Raw genomic sequence first — 24,624 nt, 5'->3', positions numbered from 1 at the left:
GGGATTATTCTCCTTGGAGCTTATGGTACAAGGACTAAGGGACTCAGACTTAAGGTTTGTGGAAGAGATGTAAGGAGAGTGTGAGGAAGACAATTTTTACTCAGTCGGTGATAATAGCCTGGAACTCTCTGCCTCGGAAGGTGCTGGGAAGCAAAGACAATTAAAAAGATAAAGCTACGGGGTCTGATTTGATTCCTCAGAGGAAACTGACATGGATTTGATAGGTCAAATGGCCTCCTTCTGTCCCGTAATGACGAGGGAATGCTAAGCTTTATTGTTCCTAACAATATAATATCCAATTTGTGTTTCCCACACATTGATATGAATGTATTCAAATGACTTAACTTACTTGTATTAACTTTAAAATATCCAGGTTCAAAAAGAATGTTAGTTCGACTTTTTTCAGTTCTGCCTCTGATAAGGTACAAATAAGAGATTGGGTGTAAGTGGCTGTGGAGTGATCTCCAATGATAACAAAGTCCTTCAGTTTTGGGCCATCACAAAGGTCCTTCAGCTGTAATCCTTGCCCCTCTGTAATGACCTGAAATCAATGACACATAAAGGAGTAACTGCTGTGTTGGAGCTGCACAGAAAGTATTAACCACCTGTTATTTATGCTTTTACAGTACAGTACAGTAATAAGTGTTTTATGCAATAAAGTCAGATAAGCAAGATTAAAAGAATCCAAAATAGATTTAACAATAAGTGAAATAAAATTGCATTACTAGGAATGGAAGAACAGAAGTTCAGCCTATTCCTATATTCAATCAAGTCAGAGATGATTTGTCCCTCAAATTCACTCACCAGTCCTTAGACCACATCACTTAATGTCCAAACATAATTTAAAAAGTCATCTTCTAAATTTTTAATGACTAAATGAACAGCCAAATAGAATGTTCTATCAAATTGAAATGCATTTTACTACCCACCCACAATTTCCACCCACAATTTAGCCTTAGCATAATTTGTAAAGTCCAATAGCAACTACTTGAAGCAAATTTCACTAGGTCAAATTTTAAAATGTAATAATTACATAAATTATACATCTGTGTTAGTTACTAGGTTATTATAACCTCATCAAGCAGGCTGAAATGACACCATAAATCCAGAACACTGGTTTCAAATTCTATAACTGCTACTGTAATCTTGAAAATTAGATTACAGCCTTAAAATTACTCTTCAAAACATAACTTTCAGAAATAAAAAGGCCACTGTAGATAAGCTTATAATTAGTCCAAGCAAGGACGTGATTCCTGGCTATTTCATTGGAGTACACTTTAAATGTCCATAGTATTTTGATAGATATGGGAATATAGAACAAAATAAATCTAACATATCGAATGACAAATATTTCAGGCAATTGCCCAAGACTGACAATATACTTTTCTGTTCAGTATTTGGTGTTGAAAACATGCTGATGCTTCAGTGTAGACTGGAAGAGAGCTTGTCAGGTGAAATGTTGAATGATCTTCTTATTTTTCTGCTCACAAAAGATTCTGGAGCAGTTTATGCAAACAACAATGGGCATATCATGGCCATCATTTCTCCTTCAACCAACCCAACAGTAAAAACTGAAACATTTACTGATTTGGAACCTGATTTCATACAAATTACACTTTAAAAAGTACTTAATCAACTGCCAAGTATTTCACAATGGACTGAAGTTGTGAAAAGCACTGTGTAAATGTAAAATCTTTCTCTTGTGTTCTATTAAGGGTGCGTAAGAGAGTTCAGAACCTGTTTATGTTCACACATGTTCAAAAGCATCTCCCAACCTCACAACGTCTTCTGCCTAAGACAGCAGATGTACAGGAACAGCACCTGAAAGATCCTCTCCAGACCACACATGATCCTAATTTGTAACTAAAGCACTACCACTTCAGTATGATGAAGTACAATTTCCTACCTCAAACACCATTACAGGTGTATTTTCCTGGACTCCGCCCATTAAAGAAGGCAGCTTAATATCATATATTAAAGGAACTTCAGTTTGTGTAATGAATGTTTGCCTCGTCTTTGACACTCACAGTTTAGGAAAATACTTTGTCTATTTATCCTATCCATGCCCGTCATGATTTTATAAACTTCTACAAGGTCATCCCTCAGCCTCCAAGGCTCCAGAGAAAACAGCTCCAGCCTATTTAACATCCTTCCAATAGAAAGGAGACCAGACTGCACACAATATTCCTAAAGTGGCCTCATCAATGTCTTGTACAGCGGCAACATGTTAAATCTCAAAGTAACATATTCAAATGGCTTAATGCTTGCAGTATGTGTACAATGATACCTATGGAATGGCATCTATGCAGTTGGCACTGCACAATCATGATGCAAGTTGGCCTACTGATGAAAGCATTATATTTTGTGTCCATGATACACCTGAATAAATTAGTTGCTATCCCTTCCAATCTGTTCCTGTAAATATAGATGCTTGTTTAATAAATTCTTCTGCTTGCACCGATGTATAAACTCTTCCCAGTATAATTTCACCATTGTATCTCCACTTTCTGGAGGCTGCAAATATTGAAGGACAAGTTTACATTGGCAATTTCCATTCTAGGTGAGAACATTGGAAATCGATAACAGGGGGAAAAAAACCGCAGCAAGTGCAAACAAATGTATGCTTTCCAAATTATGGAAGGTTAAGTACCTGTGACTGGATTATTACTCCACACTGGTGTCTACTTCCTTACCTTTCCAAAATTTACGTGAGCATCTAGGATCTGCTCCACTGCATCATGGTCAAATGACATATCTTGATACAGAAATTCCGACAGCGTCTCATTCTCAACCAAGAAATCCCGGAGCCTAAGATCTGCATACAAGAGATGATGTCGTGAGCAACCAACTAACTTCAACTGGACCAGAAATTAGAAACAATATGTGTTAGTCCATCAAAAAAAACATATCTACTGTCAACAGCGAATTGTTTGCTGAGTGGTTCAGCTTGTCTCAATGAGGAGAAATTTGCTTTTTGTGTCTGAAGGCTGTGTGTTTTAAGTCAGTCATTTAAATGCAATCCTGGGGGAGCATGGCATTTGAGTTGCATCATTCTTCAGGACAGATATTTGAACTAAGCTACCTGTTCAGGATGATATTAAAAACAAGATCCCATGGCAAGATCTAAGCAGTAGAAAGTCCTACTCTTGCCCTGATCAAACCTCAGAACAAAATCAAAAATCTCAAAAAGATGAGCTGTGTTTTTTTAAATTAATAGAGAATAAAAAGGTATCTGAAAACATAGAAACAGTGGATTTAATAGGGATTGGATATGGACTTTCTAAAAAATTGCATAACCATGGCTCAAATGCAGGGGTGCGGAATTAATTCATAGTTGTTTCTGGGAGGCAGTAGTGGCATGATTGCTCAAATGATCTCTCAATGTTCTATGATTCCATAAGTTGTTTACGCTAATCTAAATCATTAGTATAAATCGCAAGTTTGCTTGTAATTTAGGGTTGGATTTTCATTGTGATTTCAGCATTCAATTCCCAACTTGGGGATGGCATGGTGGCTCAATGGTTAGCACTGCTGCCTCAGGGACCCAGGTTCAATTCCCACCTTGGGTGACTGTGTGGGGCTTGCACATTCTCCCTGTGTCTGTGTTGGTTTCCTCTGGATGCTCTGATTTCCTCCCACAATGCAAAAATGTGCAGGTCAGGTGAATTAGCCATGCTAAATTGCCCATAGTGTTAGGTGCATTAGTCAGGGGTAAATATGGGGAATGGGTATGGTTGGGTTACTCTTTGGAGGGTCAGTGTGGACTTGTTGGGCTGAAGGGCCTATTTCCATACTGTATGAGAATCTAGTGAGTCCAGCTTCAGGATCAGAAGCCCAAATGGACAGTCACCTTCATTCTGATTTCACGAGAGGGCAGCCAATGTTCACAGGGAGAGCTTGCGGCCCAATGAGGGGTAGTACATGTTATCACACACCTCCATTGCAAGTGGGGCATGAACACAAGCTTTCTAACCCAACCTGTTCAGAGATGTTATTAAATTCTTCTGGTGGCCCTTCAACCCAGAACTCCTAGTCCAGAGGTAGGGATATTTTCACTGCACCACAAGAGCCCTCATTTAAGGATGGTGAGCAAGCTTGTGATGCTGGAGGACCAAATGAATACCTTTGAAACAAGAAAGTTGGAGAACTATTGCACTTCAAATTAAGAGTGCTTTCTCTCAATTTTTCTCAAGTTAAAAATTTTAAAATGGCTTCTGCACTCAGGCCATCACAATGGTGAAGGGAGGAAAGAGGTTTGGAGGGGAATGGAGGAATCTCTCCCCTAGTGTAGTACTCCTCTGCTACATTCGGGTAGAGAGGGTTTGCAAACGCAAGCAAAATACTGTGCAGCTGTTCACTGCTTCCCTCCCTCAATGCTCTCCAATAAACGTTAGCACCTTAGTCTTTAGTTACAGTAATTGTTGAAAAATTAAACAAAAGCTTAAAAAACACATTCCTCAATTGTACTCTATGCAGCTCGATTTCTACTAAATGAAGAACGATACATAAAATAAACGTGACAGAAATGCCAACCAGTGAGGCAAGTGCACATGTATTGAATAATTTTGCAGGGTTAATATAGTTCACACGCTGTCTAAGTCCGAATCTGGGCTGAATCAGAATCAAGTTAATATTCAGAGGAGACACGCGTCCGCGGCATTCCAGTAACTTGTCTTGACTTGTGACTGACCGATAGTAACCTCAAAGCCTGTACATGTACACACTTGAGGGTTCGTGGTGCTTTTATCAAGAACACTGCATACTCCTGCCTTTGAAAAAGGTCTCAAACTTCCGAAACTGGATCAGAAACAAAGGAGAGGATAGAAAATTGCCCCCGGGGGATTTTTTTTCGCCTTTTTAAAATAAAACTCTGCCGTCTTTTGAATGCATCGCTTTAAAATACTCAAACTATCAGTGGGTGGAGGAAGGGTTTCACGAACAATATATTAAATGCTCCATGTTAGGGCGACTTAGAACACTTTTCATTGTATTTTATTGTTAAGATACATATGACAATAAATTCTAATTCTAAAATACATAGTCTGGCTAGCTGGTTGTCTATTGTCAATTTCTTGCATGCTTTATAATCCAGGTAGATGTATTAGAACAAAATCGTCACACCGTGTTTTGCCTGGCAGAGTGCTGGATGGAGGATATTAGACATGATACAACACAGGAGAACAACATCCTAACTCCCAGCCATTTGGCAGCTGGCGTGCACACACCAAATCATGTAACCTAACAACTCCCTCATCTGCTCCTGGCAAATTGAAAGGGTGTCGCGCCTTTTAAGGTTAGTAATAACAACTGTGTGTATTTGCATAGCCCCTTCATGCAGTTCAACAAGTTCCAAGGCACGTCGTTAGATTGTCATGAGGGAGATTTTGACACTGAGGGGAGAAAGACTGGTCGATTGGAGTATAAGGAGAGAACTTCAGATCTGAGAAGCGAGGCACTCATGAAGGAAATTGAAGCTTAATATATATAAAAAAACCGTGTTTTATATCCATATACAGGCCTTACAGTTCCGAAGAATTTATCAAAAAAAAGAAAAATAGCACCGTACAGGATATGACTAAAACATGGCTTCTTCAGCCAGTCAGCACTTCTTTTGTGTTGTTGCTAAGTGCACAGTTTGGCAACACTCATACGTCTGGCGGTTCAGCTGATTTGAAAAAAAAAGCAACACTGCTCATTCCGCCAGGCTGCACGAAGGAGGAAGGAGGTTACTATCGGTCATTGCTCTCCAGCCTACATTTGCTGCTGTGGGATTACACGTCAGCTTTGTTCTTTGCTTCGAGGGAGCTTGTGCTGCTATCGGAGTCTCTTCAATTTTCTGCCAGGCAACTGGACTGTTCTTTTGTTATCTGAACCCAGGCAGAAAATCGTTGAAACAATAACAGTTTGCATGTCAAAACCAGCATTAAAGCTTCCTTCAGGGATCAACATACAAGCTAGAAGCCATGCTTATGACCACCAGAAATTTGAAAGCTGTTGCCTCATCTGTTTACAACAAGTTTTCATATTCTTTGCGCTTCACAAACAGCGAAAAATGTCCATTGTTTCTGCCCTTGCGAGACTCCATTACAAAATTTGCCATAGTCCCAGAAGCCTGCGCTCTTATGAGAGAAAGACAGCCTTTGGTGAGTTTGATCAAGGATCACCATGCCTCAGGTGAGAGTGAGAAGGCAGGACCTGTCATGATGACCTTAGGTGGTGTGGGAATTGAACCTGCACTAATGATGTTACTATGCATCGCTGACGCCTCAGCACAATACCTGGATGGTCAATGTACAGACTTGTACATACAAATGATTAATTCCAATCTCTGTATGCAAAGAAATGGAATGTATACGTATGTATGGCATCACCAATTGTATAGATATTAAAATTTTATGAATAAAGTATATTTTTGAAATAAAAAAAATCATAAACCAACTAACTGGACTAACTGACATGTTATTTCTCTATCTGAGGTCCAGTTCCCTTTCCTCCACATTCCTGAATCACGGGTTTTATCACATTTGTCACACTTCACTCCCTCACTGCTCTAACCATTTACATCATCTCTTTGCCTATCTTTTGTTTCTATATTTAGCGCATTTTCACTTCCTTTGCTTTGCACATCATTCCTCTTGTTTATTAATGCTCCTCCTTTCAATCCAATCTACCCTTTTATTCCCTCCCTCTGTCCCATTTGCATCTTGATAGCACTTGTGATTGAAAAGTACATGACTCCCTCATCTAATTTTCTGATTCATTGAGTTATACAGCAAGGAGACAGTTGCTTCAGTCCAATTTGATCATGCTGACCAAATATCCTAAATTAATTTAGACCCATTTGCCAGCATTTTGCCTATGTCCCTCTTAAACCCTTCCTGTTCATGTATCCAGATGCTTTTAAATGTTATAATTGTACCAGCCACCACCACTTCCTCTGACAATTCATTCCATATGCCCTTTGTGTGGAAAAGTTGCCCCTTAGGTCCCATTTAAATCTTTTCCCTCTCACCTTAAACCTATGCCGTATTGTTTTGGACTCCCCTACCTGGGAAAAAGGCCTTAGTTATTCGCCCTATCCAGGCCCCTCATGATTTTATAAACTTCTATGGGGTGACCCCTTAACATCTAACGCTCCAGGGAAAACAGCCCCAGCCTCTTGCTAGTTCAAACCTCCATCCCTATCAACATTCTAGTAATCTTTTCTGCAGTCTTTCAAGTTTAACAACATCTTTCCTGTATCAAGGAGACCAGAATTGCATGTAGTATTCCAAAAGTGACCTAACCAATGTCCTGTACAGCCGCAACATGACCTCCCAACTCATACACTCAATGTTCTGACCGATAAAGCATACCAGTTTCTTCACTATCCTATCTACCTGCCACTCTACCTTCAAAGAACGATGAACCTGCACTCCAGGATCTCTTTGTTTCGCAACATTCCCCAGTAACCTACCATTAAATGTAAAATTCCTGCCCTGATTTGCCTTACCAAAATGCATTTATATCAGTCCTATGAGTGGAAATTCTGTGCCAGATCACTTCCACTGAAAAATACACCCAAGTTATATTGTCACATGATAATAAAGACTTGGAATATAATTTTCTCCAGTTTGTTCAAGTCATCAGAGAAACAATAATATCTTACATCTTTCTAGTTGTTGAGGTTCTGTTCGCCGAGTTTGAAGTTTTTGTTGCAAACGTTTCGTCCCCTGGCTAGGCGACATCATCAGTGCTTGGGAGCCTCCTGCAAAGCGCTTCTTTGATGTTTCCTCCGGTGTTTATAGTGGTCTGTCCCTGCCGCTTCCGGTTGTCAGTTTCAGCTGTCTGCTGTAGTGCTTGGTATATTGGGTCCAGGTCGATGTGTTTGTTGATGGAGTTTGTGGATGAATGCCATGCTTCTAGGAATTCCCTGGCTGTTCTCTGTCTGGCTTGCCCTATGATAGTAGTGTTGTCCCAGTCGAATTCATGTTGCTTGTTGTCTGCGTGTGTGGCTACTAAGGATAGCCGGTCATGTCGTTTCGTGGCTAGTTGATGTTCATGTATGCAGATTGTTAGCTGTCTTCCTGTTTGTCCTATATAGTGTTTTGTGCAGTCCTTGCATGGTATTTCATACACTACATTAGTTTTGCTCATGTTGGGTATCGGGTCCTTCGTTCTGGTGAGTTGTTTGAGTGTGGCTGTTGGTTTGTGTGCCGTTATGAGTCCTAGGGGTTGCAGTAGTCTGGCTGTCAGTTCTGAAATGCTCCTGATGTATGGTAGTGTGGCTAGTCCTTTGGGTTGCGGCTGTCCTCGTTCTGTTGTCTTTCTCTTAGGCATCTGTTGATGAAGTTGCGCGGGTATCCGTTTTTGGCGAATACCTTGTATAGGTGTTCCTCTTCTTCTTTTTGCAGTTCTGGTGTACTGTAGTGTGTTGTGGCCCTTTTGAATAGTGTCCTGATGCAGCTTCATTTGTGTGTGTTGGGGTGGTTACTGTCATAGTTTAGGACTTGGTCTGTGTGTGTGGCTTTCCTGTATACCCTTGTAGTGAATTCTCCGTTCGGTGTTCTCTGTACCATCACGTCTAGGAATGGGAGTTGGCTATCCTTTTCTTCTCTCGTGAATCGGATTCCTGTGAGTGTGGCGTTGATGATCTGGTGTGTTTTTTTTATTTCCGCGTTTTTAATGATTACAAACGTGTCATCGACATATCTGACCCAGAGTTTGGGTTGAATTTGTGGTAGGACTGTTTGTTCTAACCTTTGCATAACTGCCTCTGCTAAGTCTGCTATCTTTCTAGTGTCACAAACAGAGAAAATACATTCCCAGGAAGAACAGTTTGAAGTCAATAGTACATTGCTTACAAATGATTATCCTTGCAACTCAATTGCAGTTTACCACATCAACATGTCTCAGAATGCTAGCCACTCTGTTAGCAGCCTCCCAAAACTTAAATCAGATGAACAGACAGCTAGTTTACATCTATTTTGGTGGTCAAGGAGAGATAGAGTCTTGAGATTTGTGACATCCTGCTAAACCTTCCTTTAGTAATCACTGAGTGTTTTAACATTTGCTGATTCATAGCATAGACAGATAGGGCATTGAACTTTACTGACATAGCTGGAACATTTTTAAATATTCAATACAGAACTTCATTATTACTATATAGAGGAAAAACTTTTCATCTTGCACTCTTCAGGACAGACAAGAATGCAAAATTGCATAGGAGTTAACACTGGAAGTGTAAATTGTTATTCACTTTGAGATTTGGTATTCTTGAGATTCTGTCTCCTGACTAGCCTCAGCCAAAATGTTTGAATAGCACATCTCTTTCTTTGCAGTATTCCACAAAGAATTTTGAAAGGTACTTGAATGTGAGGAACTTAAAGAGGCAAGCAAAAATACAAATGGGGATTCGGATCGAAACACAACCGTGCTGTCAATGAAAATATATTCCCAGGAAGAATATTCTGAACAGTCAATGTTATGCTGCTTACAAATGATTGTCCTTGCAACTGTACTGCTGTTTACCATGTCAACAGATCAGGAAAAATGGACTAAATATGGAATGAGCTGTCAGAGGAAGTGGTGAAGGCTGGTACAATTACAGCAATTAAAGGCATCTAGATGGAAGGGTTTAGAGGGATATGGGCCAAGTGCTAGCAAATGGGACTAGAACATGTTAGGATGACTGGTTGACATGGACGAATTCGACAGAAGGGTCTATTTCCATGCTGTACATTTCTATGACTCTCAATGTCTGTGTGGTAAGTTTCCCTTATTCTAGCAAAACAATGATAAAGCAAGCATCTTTTTTGTGCTGAACACAAGAGTCAGCTGACATCACGAGCTCATTGATGACAAACACAGCAAGCATATGTTACGCAAGTACAATCAGTAACCTTTACTGTAGTCCTCAACCTCTGTGAACTCAGCCCTAAAAATATGGACAAACTGATTACACAACTGTGTGCAACAACTGTATTCCAAAAGATAAAATTTTGACTATGTTTGAGTGAAATGGAACCAGTAAAGGGTACAGTGTTTATCCTCACTTGCTGGGGGATGGGATAAACGGCATCATTAATAAACACAGTACAGTATTCTGGATTCTCCAGGTTGATTTTCTAGGAATTCAGATCTGAAGAAGCCATCAGGGAATTCTTGCTGGCATTTCGTTCAGAAATACTGTATAACGTGTAAGTGTAACCATTCTGACTTTGAACCATTTCCAAATACTATGGAGTATATTATCTTGTAGACAACTTGAAAATGGATATCTATGGATTACAGAGTAAAGTGTAGAACTTGAAAAGGTCATTTGATCTATGGAGCTGAATCATTGCACAAACCATGAAGAGTTAAGCCACTACAACTTTTCCTGAGGGGATGTTTGGCTATATGCTATATGATTTGAAAAATGTGGTGCTGGAAAAACACAGCAGGCCAGGCAGCATCCGAGGAGCAGGAGAATCGACATTTCGGGCATAAGCCCTTCTTCAGTCCTCACTTTCTTCTATATGTTATATGATTCCAAACATAAGCAAGCAAATTATTATTTGACATGATGCAAGCATTACTGGCAAGATCAGTGCTTATCCAGTCCTCATTTCCTGTCAAAGGAGTGGCTCACTGGGCCCTTTAAGAATGCATTTAAGAGTCATCCACAAGGATGTGGGTCTGGAGTCACAATTAGGTCGGAGCCAGGTAAGGACAACATATTTCCTTCTCTAACAGACATTATTGAACCAGATTGGATTTTATAACAATGATCATTTCACAGTCATCATCACTGAGACTAGCTTTAACTAATTCAATTTAAGTTCTACCAGCTGATGTGATGAGATTCAAACCCATGTCCCCTGAGCATTAGCCTGTGTTTCTGGATTCTGACATTATCACTGTGCCACTATCTCCCTGATCAATATCCCCCAACCCACAACTCATTTCATAAGCTGGATTTTATGGCCCTCCGCTAGGCATGTTTTTGGTCTTCTGTGGAGAGGGGCAAGGGAGCAATGGGGGAAAGAGAGTGGCGGTTGCTCAGCCCACTTTCCTCTCATCCTGCCCCAACCATGATGCAGATATTGAGAAGTCAATCATTTAGCCACCCAACCAACTGAAGCCCTGAAATGCCCACTTAAGCATAATTAAGGATCTTAATCTACCTCCACCACACAAAACATCAATCAGGCAATGGCAAGTGGGCCAGAAGTGAAGGCTAGCTTTTTGACAGTGATGGATTGTGGGTGGAAATGTGTAAGAGAGAGAGTGATAGAGAGAGAAAATGGGTCACTGGACCAGAGTCCATTAACTCTGATTCCTCTCCACAAATGCTGCTAGACCTGCTGAGTTTTCCCCAGGAATTTCTGCTTTTGTTTGGGATAGAGAGAGAAAAATGGGGAGGCATATTAATTAATGCATGCCCTGTGTGTGCACTGGGGGCAACACCATATCATCTTTGTTACATGCCGCGTGGCCTTCAATATACTCATCTTCCTCCCATCTCCCATCCTCCCTTTAGTGATTGACCCTCTCCTCCCCTAAAAGTCTCTGATTGTCTCTGATTACCATAACTGGGCTTCATGCATATCATTTGAGTCCCCACTCACATACTGACTGCAGGCACTGCTGGGATTGCAAGAATTGCTGGCCATTAAGACTGACCATCAGCTTTCAGGGGTGGGACTTCCTACCCATTGAGGCCCAAGTCTGTCCCTCAGTCTGTTTAAGAGCCCCATTATTGCTAAGGGTGAGGCATTTAAAAGTTTGTGTATTTGGGAATATGGTCACCCTTCCACAAAATCCAGTGCAGTGTAGGAACTAGCAAGGAAACAGTACTATTATGAAGATACAACGTAACTGCATTGTACATTCTCTATGCACTGCCGTTTCTATTTTTCAAAAAACAGAACTTGCTGTTGCTGTTCTGATTTTTCAGAGTAATATAGCTCCAGGCAGAATCTCAGTCAGTAAACCAGAGATCATCCTGTTATCCTCCAGTATAATACAAAGAAATTGAGGTGAATGACATAGGAGGCCAAAGTTTTATTTTTATTAAAGTTTTATTTATTATTTTTATTAAACTAAAGGCCTGATGTAATGCAAGTTTTTAACACTCTTTAGCCACGTCAAAAAAGTGTGAAAAGTTACTTCAAAGCCCAGCAAAATTACAATTGGCAAATTTCCTATTACTTTATGGATTTTACTTTTTAAACCAAAAACATATGCACTGCAGCTGAAAAGAAGAATGATCTAATTTCTATCTATTTTCCTGTCTTTTTCACTGACCCCACTATTGAATATGCTAAAGTTAACTCCAGGTTCTTCCAGTTTAATGGTTTGTAGTCAAAGATTGTTTCAAATTGGTGGGAATATTTTGGGCATTTACAGGGCATGTATTTGAGGCATATGCAGCTAAGCATAAAGTCGCAATGATAATTTACTTCAAAATGTGTTGAAAGAAATCTCCAGGAATGCACTGCAAACAAACTGAAAATGGTGACTCCTGCACAATATTAAAAATTATTTGCATTGGATCACATGTTGCTATTTGCTGGAAATTTCCTAGCTTGGATGGATCAGGAGCAGAAGCACATGTGCCAACAGGTTCAAGAACAGCTTCTTGCCTGCTGTTATTAGGCTCCTGAATGGACCTCTCAAATTTCTAATCTCTAATGTTGGCCTTGCTTTTTGTGCATCTTCTTTGCAGCCATAACTTTGTATTCCTCGCTCTGTTTAATCATGCTGTGATCTTTGTATGCTATGATCTGCTTGTCCTGCATGCAAAACAAAACTTTTCACTGTACTAAGGTATATGTGACAACAATAAATCAAATAAAATAATCAAAGAAACTTCTGAGCAGACCAGCTATTGAGAGGAATGCTCTCCTGCAACAGGCACAAGAACTGTTGCAGATTTTGGCCTCCTCACTTTCATCTTCCTCACAACAGCCAACAGTTGTGTTAGTTCACCTTTCTCTATCTAGATTGTCACAAAATGAATATAGGCACACTTAAGGCATTAAGGTACAGTAGTTCCCCACCCCCGCCCCCCCCCCCCCCCACCCCCATACCCACAGGGGATACACAGAAGCCCAAAACCATGGAAAGGAGCGAACCCATTCACTTAAAGGGGAAACATACCTTCCCAGCAGCCTCCTGGTCTCTGGTTCCAGAAGGTTCCCTACAATATGTTTAGGCCGTGGGAAACCAAAGGTAACTGAAACCACGGAAAATGATTCTGCAGTTACGGCGGGGGGGGGGGGGGGTCACCCTGTACTTTTGAAATGTTGTCACTGTTGTAGGAATTTTGATATGCAATTTGCACACAACAAGTTCCAACACATAGTAAGACAATAATGATCAGATTACCTCTTCTAATAGGAGAAAGTGAGGACTGCAGATGCTGGAGATCAGAGCTGAAAATGTGTTGCTGGAAAAGCGCAGCAGGTAAGCAGCATCCAAGGAGCAGGAGAATCAACGTTTCGGGCATGAGCCCTTCTTCAGGAAGGCTCCTGAGGAAGGGCTCATGCCCAAAACGTCGATTCTCCTGCTCCTTGGATGCTGCCTGACCTGCTGCACTTTTCCAGCAACACATTTTCATACCTATTCTAATGCTGACTAACCAAAACTATTGGCCATACTAGCAGGAGAACTCCTTTTCTCTTCTGCTGTGAGATATTGAAAGTTAATGGGCTCATGCTTTAACATCTTATAAAAAGTACAGCACTTCCGACAGTGTGATACTCTCTTGATATTGCACTGGAGTGTTGACCAGAATTATGGTGTCAGATCTCTAGTATGGGGCACAGAGGCCATGCTTAAAAGTGGCTTTACAGTTTATTTTTCAAGCTAAAATATTAAAGAACTGCAACATGTTTTATAAAGCAATGATTCTGAAGTGGTTAACATCCATGTTACTTTGGCACCACCCATCCTAATAATGTTACTCAGAGTTTGTGGATGGAGACTAGGGGTTCAACAATAGCTTTCAGAAGGAACAGTGTATCTGTACAGCTCCCTAAGTTCCTTGCAATTATTTCTGATCAAATGCAGTTGTACTTATTGCTATCATGTAATAAACATCATTTTTATCTCTAACAGTGTGCCTTCTGTAAATACTCTATTCTGGTCTATCCTCCACCTCTAAATACTAGAAAGTCCCCAAAAAAGCAAAGACAAAGGAAGATTAGTAACAGCAAACCACCTCAAACAACGCAACATACTGGCTAAGGGGACAAACACAACTAAGAGTGGTAATCTGGGAAACAACTATAAACCTTACACAAGTCATAGAGATGTACAGCACAGAAACAGACCCTTTAGTCTAACTCATTCATGCCGACCAGATATCCCAACCTATTCTAGTCCCACTTGCCAGTAGACGGCCCATATCCCTCCAAACCCTTCCTATTCATATACCTATCCAGATGCCTTTTAAATGTTGCAATTGTACTAGCCTCTACCACTTCGTCCGGCAGTGTTGACACTTTTTAAATGAGACACAGTCATATTTAGGTAAGGTGTTGCTGGCACCTCCAAATATCTCCAAAGCATGTTGTTACTGGTTGGTCCAAGTCCAGGGTTTACCTACATGCTAGAACTGTGCTAATTAGATTAGATTCCCTACAGTGTGGAAACAGACTCTTCGGCCCAACCAGTCCACACCGATCCTCCAGAGAATAACCCACCCAGACCCATTTCCTTCTGACTAACATACCTAACACTATGGGCAATTTAACATGGCCAATTCACCTTGACCTGCACATCTTTGGACTGTGAGAGGAAACTTGAGCACCCGGAGGAAACCCACACTGACACAAAGAGAATGTGCAAATTTCACACAGACAGTCTCCCGAGGCTGGAATCGAACCTGGGACCCTGGCGATGTGAGGCAGCAGTGCTAATCACTGTGCCATCGTGACAATGTTTACCTTCCCATTTCCAGAAGAAAGGTAATTTTGATCCATGTAAGGGCATTTTTTGCTTGCAATGAAATCTTAAACTTTCCTATTTGAAACCTGATCACTAACTCAGTAAATATGTCTTTTGCCAATGATGAGCCACACTGATTTTGAGAAACTTCTACTTAATGTGAGAAATGAATGGCTTTTCATGTGTTTTAGACATAGGAAGAGGTAATTTGGTTCTCCAAGTTTACTCTGTCTTTCAATCATTTCATGACTGATGTGTGGCTCAACTTCACTGACCCAATTTAGGTCCATACCTTTTGCTACAGCATTACTCAACAAAAACAATCACCCCATGTCTTAAAAGCTCCAACGCTTCCAGCACCCAGACATTTGTGGCAGGGAACTAGATTTCCACGACCCTGTGTGATAAGTCTTCTTGATTTCCCTCCAATATAGTCAAGCACTTACTCTAATACTATATTGCAACAATTTTGATTCTCCCAACAGAAAAAAATAGGTTTATGCATCCGACCCATAGAATCTTTTTAACACTGACCAGGTCACTCCCCAGCAAACCTTGTCTAAGGCCAGTATCATTTTGATGAATCTGCACAGACACCCTCCAAAGTCAATGATCCTGTCTTGAGGTACAACACAGCTTTGGGGCAACTTAACAATCCAATAAGAACGTATTCAAACATATGTTCTTATTGGATCATAAGATCCAATACTTTAAAACATTAGAACTAATGTAAATAAAACATGAACATTTATTGTCTATAAGCTGAATTCAACACTCTAGTTGGAATCTTGCCAGTTCCTCCTTTTTATGATCCAGTCCTCTTCAAATAAATGGGACCTGGCAATTTCATTTTTGAGATACAACACTCTTGATAATCCCTGGAAGCTATCTTCGGGAAAGCGCAGAACATTCTGTGTAAGTTTGTGTTGTGCCTGTGTTGAGGCTGTGTTTGTTGAAGAGTCAGAAATGGAGGGTAACTTGCAGCAAAATAAAGTTGAATCTTAGCAGAGTTTTCAAGGTTTTATATTTAAAGTTACTTTCTTTCAGTCCACACAATAGAAAAATTGCAGTCAAAATTCCTATGTGAATCAATACTGTCACAGTGCCAGTGTTCAGGCTGTAGTTCATTGAAGACTTGTAAATGATCAAAGGGAGTGCAAGATTTTCAGTGTTATGTGGGAATGTATAGTTCATCTTAAAAATGATCAGCCAGAATCTTACTGAATGGAGAAGCAGGCCATGAAGGGCTGAGTAGCCTACTCTTGTTTGTAGACTCATATGGTTATTTATAACAGAACACAGAGCTGATAGAGTGCACGAGACAAAGAGACATCAAAAGTTATTTTTTCATTATAAATAGATTCAATTTAGTCAGGAATAATGAATTGTATTTGCAACAAAGTCTCAGGAATGCTTGGGAAATGTTTGCATGTAGCAGTGTAGAATATCATTCCAGAATGTTCCAACTCTCGTTGTTGTGATCTCCAAGCATTCAGAAAATACACTTGCTGACATGTAATTTGTAACTGTTCCAATTCTCCTGAAACACAGCAATTTCTGCTCAACACTTTGGATTTTTCAATAGAACAGATTTTGTTTTGTTTTTTTTCTTCTTCCTTCCCTCCCAGTCACCAAGGTCTTTCCAAATTAAGGACAGAGACATGCCAGAAGGGTTCCTTTGGGCTGCACTTAGAAGGAGTGGATTATCTAACCAGTGCAGTCCAATACTAAGGGAATGCAATATTGTCTCAAGTGAAAATAAGTGCTAAGAATTTTAAAAAGCCATTACACTTGAAACATTAACTCTGTATCTCACTCCCCAGGGTGCTGCTAAGTTTGCTGAGTTTCTTCGGCTCTTTTTGTTTTTATTTCAGATCTCCAGCATCCCCCAGTACTTGTCTTATTGGAGATATTATCTTTTGGATGAGTTGTTGCTGCCTACCCAAACCCAAAAAGCCCCTGCCACCACCCCTCAAAATTTTTTAAAAAATCATTCACAGGATGTGGACATCACTGGTCAGGCCAGTATTTATTGCCTAATCTAATTGCTTAAAGGACAATTAAAAGTCATAAGAACATAACAACCAGGAGGAAGCCATCTGCCCCTTCAATCTCGCTCTGCCTTTCAGTAAGATCATGGCTGAACTTTTAGTGGCCTCAGTTCCACATACTCGCCCTCTCACTATAACTCTTAATTCCATTACTGTTCAAAAAATTATCTACCTTAACTTTAAAAACATTCAGTGAGGAAGTCTCATTGGGCAGGGAATTCCACAGATTCACAACCTTTTGGGAGAAGAAGTTCCTCCTCAATTCAGTCTTAAATCTGCTCCCCCTAATTTTGAGGCGATACCTTCTTGTCTTAGTTTCACCTGCTAGTGCCTCCAACAGAACTCAAATAATACAGAATTCAAATTGCAGCCTTTCAAATTTGAAACTAATGCACAATTCTTTATAATTAAGATTCAGATTTACAGGGTCAATCTGCACACTCTGAAAAGGAACCGATCCTCAGGGCAGGAGAAAGTGAGGTCTGCAGATGCTGGAGATCAGAGCTGGAAATGTGTTGCTGGAAAAGGTCAGGCAGCATCCAGGGAACAGGAGAATCGACGTTTCGGGCATAAGCCCTTCTTCAGGAAGCTCAGGGCAAGCAATATTTCTCCTGATCTAACGAACAGTTGGCACTTGCGAGATATTTTCAATTATATGATGTCCACTATTATAATTCCAGAACAAATAATCAAAACACACCAACATAATATTCAGTGTGTGATACTCTTTAGGTGTGACAAGAAATACATGTTTGAGTCTCTGCCCTGCCAACTCAGATTACTCCATGAGCACAATTTTCATGCATGGAGAGTGTAGGTTTGTAGCCAGCATCTGGTTGGCATGACAGTCTGTTGCATGGACCTACCTATAAGCATTTTCTTTTAGGAAGCCTGCTAATGGGGGGTAGCCAAGTAGGTTAATTAAAGTCATAATTCATGATAGGTGTCACATGTCATCAAAAGGACGTCGGCCATGGGTTGGAGTCAGTGGGTGAAATGATGGCTGCCCCCTGGCAAAGTGGTGAATCCTCTGGGCTGTGACAGTCATAGCTTTGGGCACAGAATTGTCTGTGGAAGGGATCCCCCTCCCACTATGGGGGCTCAGCAACTGTGTCCATTTAATATCCTTTACATCATTTATAAGATTTCAGACGCCTGCATCTTGAGGCGCCCTTGCATTTCCCCACCTACTGTTGCTGTGGCCACCATTTCTGATGGAGTAAATATGCTGGAGAAACTCAGCAGATGTCTGGCAGCATGTGCAGAGAGCAACAAGGTAAACGTTTCGAGTCTGACTATTTTTCAGAGCAATGGAGCTGCTGGTCAGGCTGAACCTCAGACACCTAAACTGGTCTTCCTGATTGCAGAGCCAGCCCATGGCTCCTCATTACATGAGCCTCTGGAGGCTGCCTTTGATTTGACCACCTCCTCAGAAACCCCCTCCAGGGACCTGTGATAGCCACCTCCAGGTTTTCAAATCACAACTCTGCTTAAAATCAGGATGAAGGCCCTGGAACTAAAATTAACCCCCATGTTGCAAGACAATTGACAATGAACACTATTAATCAAAAAGACGCCATAGTACTCCACTGTTAACTTTCCTAGATATTTGTTGAAAGTCTATAAATTTTGGTAACTTATTAACAGTGATTACAGAGCCTTCATAATGAAGCATATGGCGCGAGTTCATTATCATTTACAGCCTGATATACTGGAGACTGCATTGTGGCAAAGAAGCATCACTCTTCAATAAGTCTATTAAGTACGGCGTTAATACATGGCTATAAACATTAAATATAGACATCTCATGGAAGCTCCGGGTTAAAAGTCCCACTCAAGAGTTTACAGCTAAGGAATTTGTGTTCACTATACAGCCAAACAGGTTGATTATCAACCACCAAATCCTCCCAATACCAGTCAATGTCACGCAGTGAGAACAGGAGAGATTCCTGGTCAGTGATGTGATGAAAGAACATTGGAGCCTCTATCATCTGTACCCAGAACTCCAGACTACAACATACATGTAGAAAGTGCAACTCAGACTCCAAGAGTGAACTGCAACACACTGTCACTACATCAGCCATTGATATCGCAACTAAAAAATACAGATGAGAGTAAACTAAAAGTTTCAACTCAACATTGTAAAACTCAAATCTGTTTTGATGCTAACTGGATCATTGAATTAGGTGCACCTCCTGTAACTCATTTCCCCTTGTTCAGTATATTGTAACTTGTTGCGCAGCCCCCAATATTGCTTGATGATTCACAGTTTAAAAACTGTGTTCACTGACTACAAACAGATTAAAAAGAGTAACATTTAATCCTGGGTGGGTACTTCACCAACAACAATCCAATGAGGGTGAAAGGGGAACTAGGTAAAAACAATGACTGCAGATGCTGGAAACCAGATTCTGGATCAGTGGTGCTGGAAGAGCACAGCAATTCAGGCAGCATCCGAAGACAGGCAAAATCGACGTTTCGGGCAAAAGCCCTTCTTTGCCCGAAACGTCGATTTTGCCTGTCTTCAGATGCTGCCTGAATTGCTGTGCTCTTCCAGCACCACTGAAAGGGGAACTAATCTAACGCCTGCAGGCTATGCCGAGGGGGAATGGCTATCGCTGCTTTGTGACCATTGTTCATCAATCTCCTTTATACATGTCTCTGCCCATGGAAGATAATTGGAGTCAGCTGTCCTATCTTCCATGCTAGTGTCGCCTACCAATAGACACCATCCAATAAACATCTTTTGCTTTTTTTACTTGCACAATTACCACACCATCTTGTTTGTCATTTATTCACTTCTTTTCTCCCACATATCTCCTTTGTTTTCTCCTTAAATCTGACTTTTTACTCCAGAACATCAGTTCATTTCAACACTGTTATTCATTAGCATCTTCCAACTCTAAGGAGAGGTCACCAACCTGAAATATTGTTCTGCATCTGAATACACAGAAGCTGCATCATCTGCTAAATGCTTTCACTAATTTCTCTTGATTTGGATTTCCTTATCCCAACATGGATATGAGAGAGAGTTGGGCATGAGAATAGAGGATGATACTCAGTATCTAATATCTGATATGCCAAAGAATCTCAGCACCACAACTATTAATTCCAAAACATATTTTCCAATTATCATTCATCTATGCTCCAAACACCAGTTTGCAATATAGCAAATTGCTGTCTGCAATGTTTATAAAATAATCAGCCAGGTAATCACAAGCTGATGGTCATGTCCTCTCTCAATCCCCTCTGCTCTAACGAAAACAACCCCAATGATCCAATCTCTCTTCATTACAGAAACAAGCCAGGCAACATCCTGATAAGTCTCCTCTGCACACTCTCCAGTGCCTCCTATAATGTGGATTTCAGAACTTCACACAATATTCTAGCTGTGATCCAACCTATTTTTTATACAGTTCCACATTACCTCCCTTTGTTAATGGGTCAATCCTCCAAAGATGTTCCTACAGGTCAATGGAGGATCTGGGGTAGTTCCTGGGCTATGCTGTGGATCCTTCAATTTCTACTCTTTCAGAAAACTCACGAGATAAGATTTCTTGAGATTTTTTGAAATACTTCAAGAATGTGATTGATTATCTCTTATCTTGAATAAGAAAGGCTCATTTAGGAGCAGAAAGCGTTAGAACTCCCCAACAACGTTTCAATAGCAGCTCAGGATGGGCAATAAGTGCTAGTCTCACTGGCCAGAGAATTAAAAATGAAAAAAAAAATCTGGTTTCGATATCACTGTCAACATGAACTCAGTTGAAATCTTTCAGCTATTAAAAATTATGCACCAAGTTTCATGCAAAAAGATTACAAATATTTTATATTTATAGCAAGGCAAAGCTATATTCTCATTTAATTTATTGATACCCTCATTCAGCATGTCAGAACCAACGAGAGGATAAACTAACCTATAGTAAGAGTAGAAACATGAAATGGTTGTGCTTGTTGAAGGTGTCCTATTTTAGAAAGGTTACAGGGTATGTGGGGCTGGATTGAACTGAGGCACATTGACATAGGTTAAAGCTTTCCCATAAAGAACCGTTTCTAAAAAGGTGTTTGTTCAGAAGTATACATTTACAAAAATGGTAAAAAAAAAGTTAGATTCTTGTTCACTTGCAGTCAGCAAAGAGGTTAATTGATAATTAGAATTCAGTTCAAAACCGTGGCAAGATTCCTGCAACCTTATGCAATGAAAATAGAATTTGAACTTTTCTGTCACTGTAATCAAGTGACACAGAGTAAGAAGCACAGGCAAAAAAATGATCAAGTACACTGCAGACTAAAATAACTACTATGCTGCTGAGACTAAGGCAACATTCATTTATATAGCACCTCACTTCAAAAATAATAAAGTCTTTTCAGCTCCTTTGACATGATGCTGCAAAATCTCCAGTACGTTGTAGCAACAATGTTTTAAAAATATTGACTTAGTGGGGAAAGTTCTCAAAGCTTACTTTTGCACAAATAAACTGAAGTTGAAAATTCAAGAGATAAGCAGTGGACTCTAAGCAACATAAACAGACACCACAGAAGTTACTAGAGCCAAAGCTGAAGTAGACATTTTAAAGCATTCTAAATAAAATTTGTCACACACATAGAAACTAATGTAATTTCTGCATAGATGTGAGATATAAAAATATACTCTTACAAGTGTTGAACCAAAGGCATGAAAAAGCCAAACCTATCCTTGTGGGGTTCAGAGGAACATTCAAGCTTTCCACCTGACCTCAAAGTAAATGCGTTCACTTGCCGGATGACTTTCAAACTCCAACCAGTATGCAAAACGGGGTGTAACTGATGACATTAGACTTTGATTGGCAATTGTGCTGCAAGGGTCCAGTGCAGGTCAGGCCCTACCACTGGACATCAGTGAGAACAGAGCCCTTTATTAAAACTCATCCATTGTGCTCCTGACATAGCATCAGAAATAAAATCTGCTGCACTCGCTTTGTTTGTGAACAGCACAGTAGAGTGTAGCCCAGTGAGTTATTTTTGGCACAAAAGTGATTTTTTAAAATTAACTCATGGGACATGGGCATCGCTGCCTGGCCAGCATTTATTTTGTACTGGGATGTTTACTGTCGTGAAATCATAAACTCAAGATAACAGAACTCGCAACACAGCATTTTGCTGGAGGCTAGCTCCTCAAATCTGAGTTGGATCAACAGTACTTTGGCATGAACTCCACTGAACGCATGGATCCTGTACTTTATTTGACACTGAATGTTACGAAACAGAAGGGGTTGGATGTATATGAAGATCACGCCACTGTGTACTTCCAACCATTCTCTCTCAAATCAGCAAAGGGTTTAAGGACAAGGTCAATGGGTAGAGATAAGTAAGGCTATCAGTTTGGTTTGGGAACCATGTAGGTCCTACGTGGTGTTCTTAACTTCCGCCAATGATTGGTCAATCACTCTCTATTAATTGTAATGGAGAATGAAATCACGAAAGCTGCAATTTCTGTGTGATACCCAAACCTGCCATTTTGCTCAGCAGTAAAGGGCAGTTTATTGCTGAACAATTAAAACCTACCCCAAGTCTTCATCAAGAGAAAAATTTAAGCAAAGGTGGGAATTCACAATGTATCAGATTGTCACCTAGTACCTGACATTATAGGCAGAATATTGCTGATTTTAATTCCATTTGCTTGTACCACTTTCTAAAGGAAACCATAGCTGCAAACCGATAATATATACCTATGTACATGGACATAAAACTGGCAGTAAATATTCCAGCTTAGCAGCTGATAAGCCTACACCCAATCAATTCTTTGGCAATCCTGAAGAATTCTATAGCATTATTTCAAATAAAAACTCTACCAGATTATTTAGGCCAATGGCGACACCTCAACCTATAATGCTTAAATAAAAGTTATCTTGTTTTGCAAGCACACAATGTTGAAACTAGTTATGATGTCCCTGAAGCTAGGAGAGATCAATAACATTAGCACATATTAGGAATAGATCTCAGTCCCACCTTACATTCTGTGATGGTGAACTAGAGGATTATCATACAGCATTCATAAAAGCATACAATTCCAGAATCCCTACAGTATGGAAGCAGGTCATTCAACCCATTAAGTCCATCCTGACCCTCTGAAGATCATCTCACCCAGACCCACCCCATCCCTGTTACCCTACATTTCCCATGGCTAATCCACCTAGTCTGCATATTCCTAGACACTATGGGCAATTTAGCATTGCCAACCCACTTAACATGCACATCTTTGGACTGTGGGAGGAAAACAGACACAAAGAGAATTCACCCATTCCACACAGACAGTCATTCAAGGCTGGAATCAAACCCAGGTCACTGGCACTGTGAGGCAGCAGAGCTAACCTCTAAGCCACTGTGTTGCCCTCTTCATCTTCCTGTACTCTTCATCTTGTACAATTGATGAAGTTCATTTGGTATTTGCATAAATAAACAACAAAACCAAATAACCTCATTCCTTCATTCCCATGATGACCACTGGTTGTCATCCTCACTATTCTTTATTGACCTTACCCCTTAATCCCAGCCATCGGACTGCACTGCAACTGCCAAAATCCAGCAAGAGTCTCCCCAACTGCCCAAAGTTCCCTGAAGGAAATTAAAACTTTATAACTGTGTCACTTTGTTGTTTTAAGTTCTAGAAGCAATACAGCAAGGGAATGAAAGATTAACTGTTTAGTGGCGCTGAACACAAGACAATAATTCTTTGATGTGACAAACAGTACAAAATCTGACTGCACCCATGCTCATCTGATTGCAGCATTTCCTAAAGCTTCACATTACACGCAGTCTGGCTTTCAGTTCATAGCTGATAATAGATTTTCTTATCTTTCCTCCCTATAATGTAGGATGAGAATCTAGAGGGTTAAGACTTGAGGGTGGGAGGAACAAGGAAGAAAGTGGAGTTAAGGCCACAGCCAGATCAACCATGAAGACACGAGGGACAGAAAGGCTTGTTCCTGCTCCTAATTTTTACATTCTTGCATTTGGAAGAGACCTCCCTTTCCTTTTCTCATTTCCATAGGTGGGGACATCATGCAGTGTTGCCAATGTTCAAGGATTGATCTGCAGTCTCCAAAAAATAAAAAAGTTCATTTCTAGGACATGGCACCAGCTGAAGGACGATAAAAAAATTAATCACTAGAGTCTCTAAAAACATACTTTTTTCAGTTCCTTTGATCAATTTCCTTCATTAACTATGTTTAGATATTTTCAATCAACCGGTTCAGATGTGAGATGATACAATTCTGGGGCAGGTGGGACTTGAACCCAAACCATTTGGCTCAAATATAAGGACACTATCAGTGCACCCTTAATTTGGTTGGAAAATATAGGAAATTAGGAAAATGAGGCTGTTTGGCAATTATCCAATCAGGTCATAGAAAGTCTCTTCAGGTTTTCAATTGGTTTGGGAAGATAGTGGTCCATAATGATGGACAAGACAGGACTATGGGTATGGATGATTTGGAGTTGGGAAATCATGTGATGAGACCTCCATAAATGGCATACTTGTGAGTTACAACTGGATAAGAGAGTTGACAGGAACACAATGGCTGAGTGACCTCTTTCTGTGGTTTAACCATTGTTTGATATGATAGATCTAAGAGTTAGCAATAGTAACTTCAAAGTGTTAGTGTTTTCACACTCCAAA

General features: G+C 40.3%; 1 protein-coding gene across 2 annotated transcripts in view; it reads right to left on the bottom strand.

Annotated features, from left to right (window-relative positions):
* Nucleotides 1-24,624, bottom strand: part of LOC122562589 (phospholipid-transporting ATPase ABCA1-like) — a 115,951-nt gene that overhangs the window by 82,528 nt on the left and 8,799 nt on the right. For both annotated transcript variants that reach the window (XM_043715556.1, XM_043715567.1), the window contains 2 exons: nucleotides 2,694-2,815; nucleotides 350-541 (listed from right to left, as the gene is read on the bottom strand). In XM_043715556.1, the coding sequence (XP_043571491.1) occupies nucleotides 350-541; nucleotides 2,694-2,815 (314 nt within the window). The remainder of the gene's footprint in view (nucleotides 1-349; nucleotides 542-2,693; nucleotides 2,816-24,624) is intronic.

This window comes from Chiloscyllium plagiosum, chromosome 2, assembly GCF_004010195.1.
Source record: "Chiloscyllium plagiosum isolate BGI_BamShark_2017 chromosome 2, ASM401019v2, whole genome shotgun sequence".
NCBI classification, from domain to species: Eukaryota; Metazoa; Chordata; class Chondrichthyes; order Orectolobiformes; family Hemiscylliidae; genus Chiloscyllium; species Chiloscyllium plagiosum.
Note: the sequence above shows the minus strand (reverse complement) of the source record. Positions and strands in the feature narration are given on the sequence as shown.